Source organism: Lontra canadensis, unplaced genomic scaffold (genome assembly GCF_010015895.1).
Source record: "Lontra canadensis isolate GAN:19392208 unplaced genomic scaffold, GSC_riverotter_1.0 scaffold30, whole genome shotgun sequence".
Lineage (NCBI taxonomy): Eukaryota > Metazoa > Chordata > Mammalia > Carnivora > Mustelidae > Lontra > Lontra canadensis.
Genome location: NW_022631024.1, coordinates 18,517,205 through 18,529,484, shown reverse-complemented (window position 1 = coordinate 18,529,484; position 12,280 = coordinate 18,517,205). Strand labels below are relative to the sequence as shown.

General features: G+C 61.4%; 1 protein-coding gene across 2 annotated transcripts in view; it reads right to left on the bottom strand.

Annotated features, from left to right (window-relative positions):
• Nucleotides 1-2,184: 2,184 nt before the first annotated feature.
• The window catches only part of CAMSAP1 (calmodulin regulated spectrin associated protein 1), a 57,096-nt gene continuing 47,000 nt past the window's right edge, over nucleotides 2,185-12,280 (bottom strand). For both annotated transcript variants that reach the window (XM_032866220.1, XM_032866221.1), the window contains 7 exons: nucleotides 9,545-11,921; nucleotides 8,644-8,780; nucleotides 8,134-8,342; nucleotides 7,936-8,038; nucleotides 6,677-6,792; nucleotides 6,152-6,270; nucleotides 2,185-3,309 (listed from right to left, as the gene is read on the bottom strand). In XM_032866220.1, the coding sequence (XP_032722111.1) occupies nucleotides 3,007-3,309; nucleotides 6,152-6,270; nucleotides 6,677-6,792; nucleotides 7,936-8,038; nucleotides 8,134-8,342; nucleotides 8,644-8,780; nucleotides 9,545-11,921 (3,364 nt within the window). In that variant the 3' untranslated portion in view covers nucleotides 2,185-3,006. The remainder of the gene's footprint in view (nucleotides 3,310-6,151; nucleotides 6,271-6,676; nucleotides 6,793-7,935; nucleotides 8,039-8,133; nucleotides 8,343-8,643; nucleotides 8,781-9,544; nucleotides 11,922-12,280) is intronic.

Sequence of the window (12,280 nt, the reverse complement as noted above, 5' to 3'; positions counted from 1 at the left end):
GTGTGGACACGATGGCAAGGTCAACGGAGGACTGGCTCGCTCGAGTGTCATCCGTCTTAGAACAGCGACCCTCTGGGCTCCTGGCGCTCCAAGTCCAGACCAGTCGTCTGGGTGCCACTTCCTCCACAGGTTGAACTCCACGGCTGGACAAGCACAGCCCAACTCCGTCCCGTCAGCATTCCAGGAGGCAACGAGATGGCTGCCTTTCCATCCTACGAGATTTGCGACACAACACAAATACCGCGGGGGCGTTGGAAAACGTACACCGTTTATAAAGCTGTAAGACCATCCTACAGAACTGAAAAATGTTTGCCACGTCAAGCCAGAAGGGACTAAAATGTCAACCACGAGGCGCGCCTGGGTGGCTCAGTGGGTTAAAGCCTCTGCCTTCAGCTCAGGTCATGATCCCAGGGTCCTGGGATCGAGCCCCACATCGGGCTCTCTGCTCAGCGGGGACCCTGCTTCCTCCTCTCTCTCTGCCTGCCTCTCTGCCTACTTGTGATCTCTGTCAAATAAATAAATTTTAAAAATAAATAGTAATAAATAAATAAATAAAATCTCGACCACGAAATGCATCCCGTGGGTCTGAAACTTTTCATAGTAAAAAAGCTGGCTCTACCAATCGATACACCAAACGCTTCTATTGGCCATTTCAACACCGGCCTGACGACAGGACATCAGAAACGTCTGCTGGGGGCACCTGGGGGCTCAGCCTGCGAGGCAGCTGCCTTTGGCTCGGGTTCTGGCCCAGGGTCCTGGGATCGGGCCCCACGTTGGGCTCCCTGCTCCGTGGGGAGCCTGCTTCTCCCTCTGCTGCTGCTCCCCCTGCTTGTGCTCTCACACCGTCTCTCTCTCTCTCAAATAAATAAACTCTTAAAAAAAAAAACAATTTTTTTAAAAAGTGTCAGCCTCCAAGTTAGGGCCTGTTGACGTAACGGACAGTGAGAAGACGGTATGGGACAATGTCCGAGTACTCCACAGGCCGACTAATCCCACCAAGAAAACCCAGGATTTACGTGGAGTTCTGGCAGGAACGTCACTTCCCAGCTCTCTGCCATAAGCACCGAGTCCTCCTTAACAACCATCACGTCCCCTCGCTTCACCAGGACTCTGGCGAGTGGGCCGAGAAGCGGCCACCCGTTGGGACTCCACAAAGGCAGGCAGCTAGTCGGAAAGCCTCCCTGCTCCCCACGACAAGAGGACGGGACTTTCGGGGAGCGGAGTGTTTCTGACCAAAAAACCCCCAGAAACTCCTCTGAGCAAGGAGCGGAGACAGGGACCGACAGAAGGACCCACAGAACCACACGCAGGTGTGACTAACAGAAAGCAAATTAGTTAATTCCTTTATTACGTCTTAGTGATCTCTTAAAATAAATATAACAGTACAAGGAGAGACAAAGCCCGCGAGTGAAACGCACAGGGACAAGAAGTGCACTGCAGACCCCTTCGCACTCCGCTTCCGGAATCCCGCAGCCCCATGACGCGCTCCCAGGACGGAGCCGCTGCTAACACGGGACGTGTGAACCTGGGGTCTTCGGAGGGCGGCGGGCGCCGACGGGAGGAGGCGGGAAGAAGGCTCACAGTTCCTTCGCGTGTTCTGTAGCCTGTTCCCTCCTTCCTCGGGTACAGAACTCACTTACCTTCCATCCTTCTGCAAGTTAGGGAGCAGGGACAAGGGTCTGACGTTTCCCATCGATCTGAAGGATTTTCCGCAGTTCGAGACAGATTCAAGTAATACTCCCAAGAAAACGTGTGCAAAACTAACACGCACGACTCCAGAACATTCCGGCACTTGGCTCGGATCAAGGCTCAGAGCAGCTGGTCAGTCACACAGCGTCAGCAGGACTGCAGCCGCGTGAAGGCCGGGGGCCGGGCGCACCCGTCTCCCGGGAGCCTGCGGTCGGGAGAGGCGCGACGACCATCTGCGCCAACACGGACAGGATCCAAAGCCGTTTCGCTTGCTTGGAGTCCAAAATATCGGCAAACGACCACTTACACTGTTCGTGAAGGCTCAACAGCACAGAACAGCCGGTCTGAACGGAGCCCGCAGTCCTCTCAGGGCGCGCTGCCCTTCAGAAGCCAGACTCGGGACGGACGAGTCAGGACATCGGAACGCCACTGCGGGACCCGTCAGCCCAAGTGCGTCAGCTCTCGAGAGAAACATGCTCAGAGTGAAAAATATTCTACGTTACCAAAATCTGTCTTTATTAAAGTGAACAAATCATTAGAGTACTATCCAAAACGCCACGAGCGCTGGCCGGCATGGGCTCGGCTTGCGTATCTGCAGTGAGGCAGCCGCTGGCTGGGCTGGCGGAACCGCTCGCCACCGTGCGATCGCGGGCCAGCAGCGTCGCCACGTCTGTAAACGTCATCCTAGCAGAAGACAGACTTTGCAGATTTCAGTGCTTTTAGTGAACTGGTATTTTCAGTAAACGTTTTCTGAGCAGCAAAGAACAAGAATTTTTTTCAGAAATCTTAGAACTGGATATAAACATTGGCAGTAGACACAATAAATATCATACAATTTCTCAAATGAACAAGATTCCCCCAATTCAAATCCCTTTCCTAAACACATTCAAACCCCCGACCCGAGACGGAGCCTCGGCCCGCCATCTCCTGGGATTCCAGCACGAGGGGTGTGAGGTCACGTGCGGGGGGAGGGCAGGAGGTGAGAAAGCGAAGATCACTTTCCATTCACACCAAAGGAGAACTTCAAGTAAAGGGATCCACAGCCTGGAGACCTCTCGACACGCGTACCCTCATCTGACCCTCCGTGGTCAGCAGCGGCCGTGGCCGCCACGAGCCACTCAGCGGGGTGTCTCGTCCTCCTCGCTCCGCCTGGCATCCTGTGCGTGCGCTGGGAGCCAAGGGACGGTTTCCTGTGGTTTCACTGGAAGCCTCTCTGGAAAAGGTCTGTGCCTGTGCACACTTTGTACCCAAACGGATGAAAATAATAAATACCGATCCTGCCCACACACCCTGCGGACCCGCCCGCCAGCGCCGCTGTCATTTACGAGTCTGGGTCTTCTTTGGCACCGCGGGCCGCTTGGGCTGCCACAAGTGGTTGTGAATAGTGAGCGCGTCCACGCTGACGGACATGGTTTTGGCTGGGATCAGGTTAAACTGTTTTCGGTCTGAGCTGTATTTATACAGCTTGTCGATCATTTTCTTGGTGATGCTCTTCGGGCCCGTGCCGGTCAGCTTGTAGATCTCCTCGGTGTCAGGATAGTAGCAGTAAAGCGCTCGGAACTGGCAGCCGGCGTCGCGGAAGAGGATGATGTAGTGATTGGCGTCGCACTTCTCCAGCTCCTGCATGGAGGGAGGAAAGAGGAGAGGCGAGGGCTGGAGAGCCGCTCCGGCAGTCCTCCCACTCTCAGCACGGCCCACCCACACCCAGGCCGAGGTCCTCCCACTCGCACAGCGGCGGAGCGGCACCTGCCCCTGACACTTGACTCAGGTGGTCCACGTGTGTGAGAAAAAATGCTTTTGAAATGGAGTGAAAAATCACACACACCCTCACGAGCCACCAGAGAAACGCAGATCAAAACCCACACTGGGACAGCGCTCGTGCCCACGGGGAGGGCCACCGCCCAACAGAAAGACGATGGCAGGTGCCGGTGCCGGTGTGCAGAGACTGGAGCCTCCCACGCGGCCGGAGGGAGCGGAACCAGCTGGGCGGCTGCTCGGAACGTTAAGCACAGAGTCACCCGCCGTGGCTCAGCGGCTCTTGTCTGAAGCTTCCACACAGAACCTCCGACGTGAACGCTTGCGGCGGCATTCGTCACCACCGTCACAGAAGCAGAAAGCCAGACGCCCTTCGGCGGGAGAGCAGATAAACACACCGGGGCAGGACCGCACAACGGAGTCGGATCTGGCCACGAAAGGGAGCACACCGCTGCCACATGCTCGACAGGGATGGGACACACCCGTGGCGCGGTCGGGGAGCAGACAGCCCCAAAAGGCCGCCTGGTGCAGGACCTTCTTTGTGGGACACGGCTAGGGGAGGCCCCTCTGGAGACAGACACCAGATTGGAGGGAGCCGGGGCGCATGGGGAGTGGCTCAAGGGACAGGGTTTCCTCCTACGCCTGAGCTACAGTCGACAGCCGTACCGGTCTGCAAACAGACGGAAAACCGCCAAGCCTACCAGGGACGTGCCCCCAAAGGAGCCCAAAGCGAGCAACAGTGTGGGTACTGGTCACTGTGTCCGCTGCATGCTGCTCTGACCTCCAGGTTTTCGTGTTGAAGTCCAAGCTGACCACCTAACCTAGCGCCTCTCCCCACCAGGGGTCCCCGAGCCCAGTGCCCTCCCACAGCTGCGGCCGGGCTCTACCTTCACCCACTCAGCCCAGCGTGCCACGGGCTGCTCCCGAGGCTGGGGACAGGCGTTCCTAACAGACGCCCACAGAAGCAGACCAGGACCCGGCCGCCCTCCATGAAGCCAGGCATTTAAAAGATTTGTAAAAATGTAAAGCAGAGCCACTCTTCTGTTTCTGCTTTAGAAAACACACTTGTCTTTCACAAATACATACCAGCTTCGTAAGAATGTAACAGGCCTATCATTTACTCGAATAAACTCACACACAAATACGTATTTTCAAAGATCAAGTGGGAAAACCCAGATCCGTAAGTATAAACAAAACTGACTTCAACAAACTAAAACGTGCGTTTAAACAAGGAGCAAGATGCAAAGCAGCAGCGGCTCCAGACAAGGGCCCCCCACACCCCCACGCGCCCCACGCTGTGGCCCGTCCCAGTCACCGCCCTCCTTCCGCATCCCCGCTCCCGCCCTCGCGCCGGCCCCGGCCTGCAGTCTACAGGCCGCTCTGAGGGCCAGCTGCGTCTGCGCCCTCCCGCCCACAGCGGCACACACCACTTCGCCAAGAGCTGGGTGGGGGTCCCGCCGCCGACAGCCGCCCTGTGGGAGCTGCCCCATCCATGCCTGCCGACCTCCCCCGAGCTCCTCCAGCCCCTCTGCCCCCTGGTGCCAACGCGGGCTGTGCTCCCAGCTGCCAGCAGTCCCAACCCGGCTCCCACCCTGCTGTCCTCTCCACTCGCAGACAACTCATCGCTTCCTCTTGTATGGCACAGGCCGAGCGCGGCCACCACCTGCTGCTGTCAACCGTACTGTGGGCACGGAGCCAAGCCCACTCAGTCACACAGGGTCTGCGGCCGTTTCCACGCTGCAGCACCAAAGCAGACACCGCGTCCTCTCCAGCCTCTCCCAGAAGCAGCCTGCGAGCTCCTCTATCAGGGCCTGCCTCACACCCCAGAACGTCAACCTCACAGCCCGGACCTTTGGGTTTGCCCCCCGACTGATCCCCAGGATCAAGACCTGCGTGAGGACACCGAAGGAGAGGCGTTCCCACCCTGCGTGGGGCACAGGGCGTCGCTCGCCCCGACACCGAGAGCCAGTCAGGCTAAGGGCATGCGAGCCTGACCTCGACCCTCCACTTCCGACTGCCGATCAGCTTCTCGCTGAGACCGCCATCAGCTTCCCTTAAAATAGCCAAGGCCAACACCATCCCGCAGCAGCTGTGATCACGGCAGCCAACACGAAGGTGGCATCCAGCACCACGGAGCCAAACAGCAAGCATTTCACGCCGAGCTTCCATTTCTCCAGGGAGCCGAGCGCTCCCCTTCATCCCTCAGAACACCCTGCCAGTTCCTCCTGTCTCTAGCCAACGCGGCCTCAGCCACAGGCACCAGAGTGCAGAAACCCCGGTCCCCTCTGCCCCTGCAGTCACCTTGCCCTCGTCTAACCAGCCAAGGCTACTAGCTCCTGCCACTCACTCCACACAGGAGGGCCCTGCCCTAGACTTCAGCTCTGTCCCCAGGGCAACATCCTCGAGTCTGGCCCATCTGCAGCCCACTCTTCCTCAAGCCATCCCCGCCCCCATGCAGCAGAGCGCCGTGCAGACGGCTCCCGTGTGCCCGCGCTCCCCCACCCCGCACCGCCAGCGGGGCCCGGGCGACTGGGCGGCAAAGCCACCGTGGGAAAGCACCCGCACACTGAGTAACCGGGTTCTGTTTTAGGAAAAGCTCTTCATTCACTAACGTCCTTCCCTCTACGTAAAGACGCCGTGGTTAGTGACACCGCGTGCCAACGGTGCCTCCCTTAAAAAGAACACGCGGCTGACGTTGGATACTTGCCTCTAATATTGAATTCTTGTGAGGTTCGTTCACTTTTCCAGCCAGACAACAGTGAGAGATAGCGTTGTGAATGATCGGTTTGTTTGACTTGCTACTGGGCTCCTTAAAGAGCTTGGGACCTGTGAAAACAGGCGAGAGGCACAAAGTTACACTCTAAGGCACGCACAAATGCACAAGAAAACCCCGAGTTCCCCAAGCAGCAACCAGGCTGGGTCAGCAAGGTCTATGTTTTTGAAAACGGAAAGCAACACCCACTTCAAGTCTGCTGGAAAGCATTAGTTCCGAGTTACGATCTTTAAATAAACTAAGAATCCAGGTGGTGTTTAGTCCCTTTCTAGTTTCACTTGCTTTCATATGTAAAAAAACCAAGAAATAGTTCGAAGGTCTAAGTCTCCCTAGTGCCAAAACAACACGACTCGGCATGAGACCACAGGGACAGAAAGGCACGTCGCGGGCCACAGCCAGGCAGGGCCTGCCTCCCCCCGTCCCCCCGCGGCAGGGACACGCCCATGACCTCCCCATTACCTGTGTACTCGGCCACGGACGCGAGAGAGGACGCTGCAGACGCCGTCTCCCAGTCTCTGTCTGTGCTCCGGCTGGGGTTGCGGCTCAGTGTGGGCAAGGCTTCCAGGGACTCGACTCTGGAGCAGAGGGGTGGCAGGGGAGAGACGGTCACAGGCATGCCCTCTCGCCCAGCCCACAGCATCCGGGCAGGAAGGAACGCCCACCATGGAGGAGTCGGGCAGCTACCCCACCCGCTCCGCCCCCCAAGCAGGACTACAAAGTCAGGGCAGAACACAGTGACAAGAGTAGACACCCTGGAGGGACGCTGCCCTCCGTCAGATGCCTGCCTGAGGCGGGACCCCGATGGAGCAGGAAAGCAGCACCGAGACTCTGCTGGCTCAGGAAGCTTCCAGACTCACTTTGGGAAATCTGCGCTGCTGACACATGAGAGACCGACCCCGGGAGGGAAGAGAGTGGACGGAGTCCAGAAGCCCAGGTCTCGACCCCTCCCCGACACCAGGCAGGCCTAAGTGCATCCCTTGGGGCAGTCCCCACAGAGCCCAGCAGAAGCCAACGGTGGCAAAGCAGCACGTGGCTGCCCCAAAGGGGCCGGCCAGCCCAGGTGACGCAGCGGCAGAACCAAACCCCAGCCAGGATCCAGGGTCCCTGACGTGGGCCGTGTGCAGGGCCCTGGTGACAGGAAGCCACCAGCCACGTGATGAAGAGGACCACATGGCCACAGCCCCAAGAGGGCACACACAGTAAAGGATGGAAAACATGTGGGGCCAACGACACACGTGCAGAAGGCACAAGCCATCAGTGGTGGACCCCCGTGCATCCCCCGTTACTGCAGAGTCCCAAGGGAAGCTGTCCCACGCCACAGAAACCCGGCCTCACGCAGGCCGAGCACTCGCCTGCCGGTGGCGCTGACCAGCAGCGGCCACCAGACCCGCAGGCTGAACCCAGCGAGGGGTGGTCACCACGGGAACCACGTCCAGGGGACGGAGGGCAGAGGGCCAGTCCTGATCGGGGTCCTAAGCCCTCAATGCCATCACAGGATGGCTGGTGACAGCAGAGCGCGCACTGGAGGCCCCAACGAGGCACTGCTGGGAACCGTGGTACTCAGGGACGCGTCCGGGCTCACAGGGAAGAGGCAACCCTGCATGGAGGCTCCAGCGCCACGGCTCTGACGCAGCCTGCGGGGCGGGGCGGAGTCCCCGGGAATTCACCCCAGAATCACAGCCAGCAAGCCCCCACGTCCGCCCCACAGGCCCCCTTACCGCTGCGAAGGCGTGCCCCCCGAGTGCACGCTCTCGGGCTCGGTGGTCGCCGCGGAGGCCAGGGACAGGCTGGAGCCCGACTGGGCCCGGCTCAGGTGGTCAGCTGGTGGGAGAGGAGAGCTGCCGCCAGGCCCGCCGCGGCACCCCCCACCGCCACTGCCACCGCACGCAGCCGCCCAGCGCACCCCGCCTGCTTACGCGTCGAGGAGCACTTGGTCCCCGCATCGGTGCCCGACTCCTCGCGGTGGACAGACTTGGGCCGCGGCTTCTTGGGCTTGGCTTTGGGCTTGCCCAGCCCCTGCTCCTCTAAAATCTGCTGCTGCTTCCGGCGCAGGTACTCCTGCTTGATGAGCTCCCGCCGTGCCTTCTCCTCCTCCTTCCGGACCCGGTCTTCCTCCGCTTTCCGCCTGCGGGACCCGCACCTGCTCACACTTGCTCCCGGGGCTCACAGGGCCGGCGGCCGCCACGCTCCGCACCCTGCACTGGCCCCGCCTGCACCCGTGCACGCCCAACGCCCCCACCCTGCGGCACCCCCGGACGAGCACCCACAGCCCAGACGGTCACGCACGTCGAGGGGGACCAGCCCTAAGGGTGTAAAGCAGAGCCCAGCTTGGCCCCGTGGGGGCGGGATGGGGACAGGCCAGGGCGGGAAGGGGGAGCCAGCCAGGCGAGGGAGGCCCGAGCAGGGGCGCGGCGGGGCCGGCTCACCGGGCCTCGTCCCTCCGGAGCTCCACCTCGGCCTCCAGCTGCTGCTTCCGCGCGCGGGCCTCCTCGGCCTTGCGCTGCTGCTTCAGGAGAAAGGCCGCCCGCTTCTTGGCCAGCTCGTCCTCCGCCTTCTGCTCGTCCTGCAAGCAGGCCGCTCGCGTCACCCACGGGACACAGCCCCCGCAGCGGACGTGTGCCCACAGCAGGTCCTGGCACGGCCGCACGTGCCCCGGACTCCCTCACTGAGGATCGGGCCATCCTCACAGACACGAGGACCCTCGGCAACAACTAGGCCACCATGAAAACAGCCCCAGCCGTCACCTTCCCACTGGGTCCCATCTGCCTTGCTTTCCACACAGGGGCTGACCCCTGCACTGACCGCCGTTCGCGGACACGTTCGAGCAACAGGCAGCACACACGGCCTGGCGGCTGGTCAGAGGACACGCACCGTGCCCGTGGGAGAAGTGGTGGAAAACAGCAGGGAAGCGCCCCCAACCCGCCTTCCTTTCTACCTCAGAAAACACTACAAGACAGAGCCCGACGGGAAGCTTCCTCAGAGGTCCCGCTGCTCTCCCAGGCCCGGCAAACTTGCCCTGGAGGCCGGACCCAGCCCCCACGGGCCCACGAGCCAACACCACCGGCATTTACCGAACGGTCTGGAAACCATCAAAAGAACAGAACACTTCTGAGCTGTGAAAGCGGCACGGGGTTCCCGTTTCCGGCCCGGCACTGAAGCCTCATGGGCACCTGGCCACGCTCACTGCAACAGGCCGCACCCGCGGGTGTTTCCGGCGGAGCCAGGTCCTGGCGACAGCGCACGGGGCCCAGCTCGGAGTGTGAGCCTCTGACACACCCGTAAAACCAAGGGCAGGAGAGGAAGCCCGACACCCATCCGACAGTTTACCTTGAAGAAGAAGCCGACCCCCGGCTTCTGGTCCCCTTCGCTGGCGAGGTCCGCCGAGCTCTGGGGGCCCTCCGTCGCCCCGTCCTCGTCAGGGGCCTTCAGGTCCGAGAGGTCCACCTCGATGAGACTGGCCTTGCTCCTCGGGGGCTCGTCCACAGGGACGTTCTCCTTCCCGGACACAGCCGGGGAGCCGAGCGCCGCCTCCTCCACGCTGCCATCCAGAACTTCTTTGAGGCCCACCTGTTCCGAGAGGATGTTTGTGTCTTTGGAAGGGGGCAAGACAAAAGTCCGCTGGTTGTTTTCATCGTGGAGCCTGTAGCTGTCGAAGAGGCATTTGTCATGAGGCTCGTTTCCAGGCTCCGCAACACTGTCCCAGCCGGGGTCGGAGGGGGTCCGAGGGGGGAAGGGCCGCAGGTGAGGGAGGGTCTCTCTACTGGGCGTGGGGGTCTTGCTGCGGGAGGAAGCCTGCTGTCGGTCCTTGGGCACTTTGAGCTCAGCCGGCCTGCCCGAGCGGGAGTTCCGACCCTGCCCAAGGCGGGGAGGCTTGCGGTGACCCGCCGTCCCCGGCGGAGAGAGAGGCTCCACGAAGTGGATGGCCGCCCTGACCTTCTGGTCCTGGGCGCTCTGCTTCGGGCCCGGGGCCGCGGGGGGCTTCGTGAGCAGCTGCTCCTGCTGCTGCGAGATCCTCAGGATGGCCTGCTGCAGCGCGCTGATGGTCTCATTCAGCTTCTCGATGGAGAGGTCACACTCGCTCGCGTCCAGCGCCTCGCCGGCGTCCTCCAGCAGGGCGGCGGACAGCGCCTTGCTCTTCTCCAGCTCGGGCAGCGCGGCGGGGACCTTCGCTCTGGGCGGCTGCAGGAGAAGCAGGCCCTCCGCGTCCACGTCTGGAGACGCCAGGACGCCTTCCCGGCCCTCGTCCTTCAGGAGGAACTCCTCCGATTTGCAGACCCCGCCGTCGAAGTCCTCGCCGTTGTGCTGGGCGTACTCTCCCGCCAGGGCGTCCGGCTTGCGCGGCGGGGGCGCGCCGTCGGCCTTCCCCTTCTTGACCACGTGCAGGAAGGCGGCCTTGCCCAGCTTGAGCCGCTGCCGGGCCGACAGGGCCTCCATCTTCTTCTTCTGCGCCTCGATGGCCCGGCGCTTCTCCTCCAGCTGCATGTGCAGCTGTGCCAGCTCGGAAGCCAGGAGGCTGGCGTGCTCCCGGCTCTGCCGGCTTGGGCTCTGCTCCCGCCTCTGCTTCCACGTGGTCAGAGGGGCCGGGCAGCTCTCAGACGCGTCCGGCGTGGTCTTCTGGGAGCTGCTGGTGCTCGACTTGGTCTCGCAGCTGTTCAGCCTCTGCAGCTTGCGCTCCGCGAAGCTGGTCATCTTCACGCTGCCGCTGGCCACGGAGACGCTGCTGACCTGAGACACCGTGCTCAGGCACGGGCTCGAGCGGCCGCTGGCGTCGTCCTTGTCCTCGTGCTCCTTCCCCTTCATGTCCTCCTGCAGCTTGGCTGACTCCTCCTCACCGACACACCTGGCCGTCACCACGGGGGGATCCTCGCCCACAAAATCCTGCTCGGCTTCCTCCAGGTCCGCCACGTCCGAGTCTGAGTCCTGCCTTAGGACGGCCCACGGCTCGGGCTCGTGGGCACCGGGGCTCCGGGCACAGCCGACGCAGAACCTGCCCTCGGGGTCCTCATCGGCTCTGGCGACGTGAAGGAAGAAGCCATCGGCAGTCTGCCCCTGAGGTAACAGATTGAAGCCACCGCTGCCCAGGAGCCCACCGCGGGCGTCCCCGGCCACTGGCGGCCCCGGCTCCATGGGCGCGGGCTCCATGCCCACAGGGAGTTCCGCACAGGAGATCGGGGTGAAAGTCCTACTCAGGTCACGAGCACCGTGACTGCTGGGCGCCCTCTTGCGCACCAGGGGCTGGTGGCCCTCGCTGGGCCTCTTGGATGTGAAGCTCCGTGGCCGCCCCTCCCCACACTCTTCCTCCTTGGCGATCGCCTGCTTCTCTTTGGCGGGCCGAAGCACGGCTGGCATCAGCGGCTCCAGGAAGAAACTGTCAGGCTTACTTTCTAGGGCATCCACCAGCCTCTGGGGAGACCTGGCGCTTGGGGGCAGGCCCCGGTCACCACAGTGGGGCGCCACATCCGTTCTAATGATGGCCACCAGCTCTTCCTCCTCATCCTCAATATCCACATTGCTCAGAAGGCTCTTCCCATCGGTCTTCAGCGCCGTGGGCTGCGGCTGGTTCTGCGGAGTCAGGTTAATGACATTGGAGGCCAGACTGTCCTTACTGATGGAGCGGGCCAGGCTGACGCTGTCACTGGAGCCGGGGTCCATGTCACAGCTGGTGGCGTGATGGAGCGCGAAGGGTGCCGGCTGCGACACAGGCCTGCAGTGTGGGGAAAGAAGCCGCTGAACACGCCACTGTCTACACAAGCAGTGACTCAGACACCGAGCAACACGATACTAGTGACGGAAAAGACGACAAATCGGAGGTCTAGAGGATTTAAGCAAACCCTCTCCCAGGGCAGGGGACAACAGAGACCAGCTTCAGTTCAGCAAGTCTCAAATGTTTCAGTCCAGAACCCCTTTACACCCTTAAAAATCACCGAGGACACCAAATAGCTTTTAGTATATATTTATCAATATGAAAATTTATCACACGAGAAATTAAAACTGAGGGGCGCCCGGGTAGCCCCGTCGTTAAGTCTCTGCCTTCAGGTCAGGTCATGATCTCAGGGTCCTGGG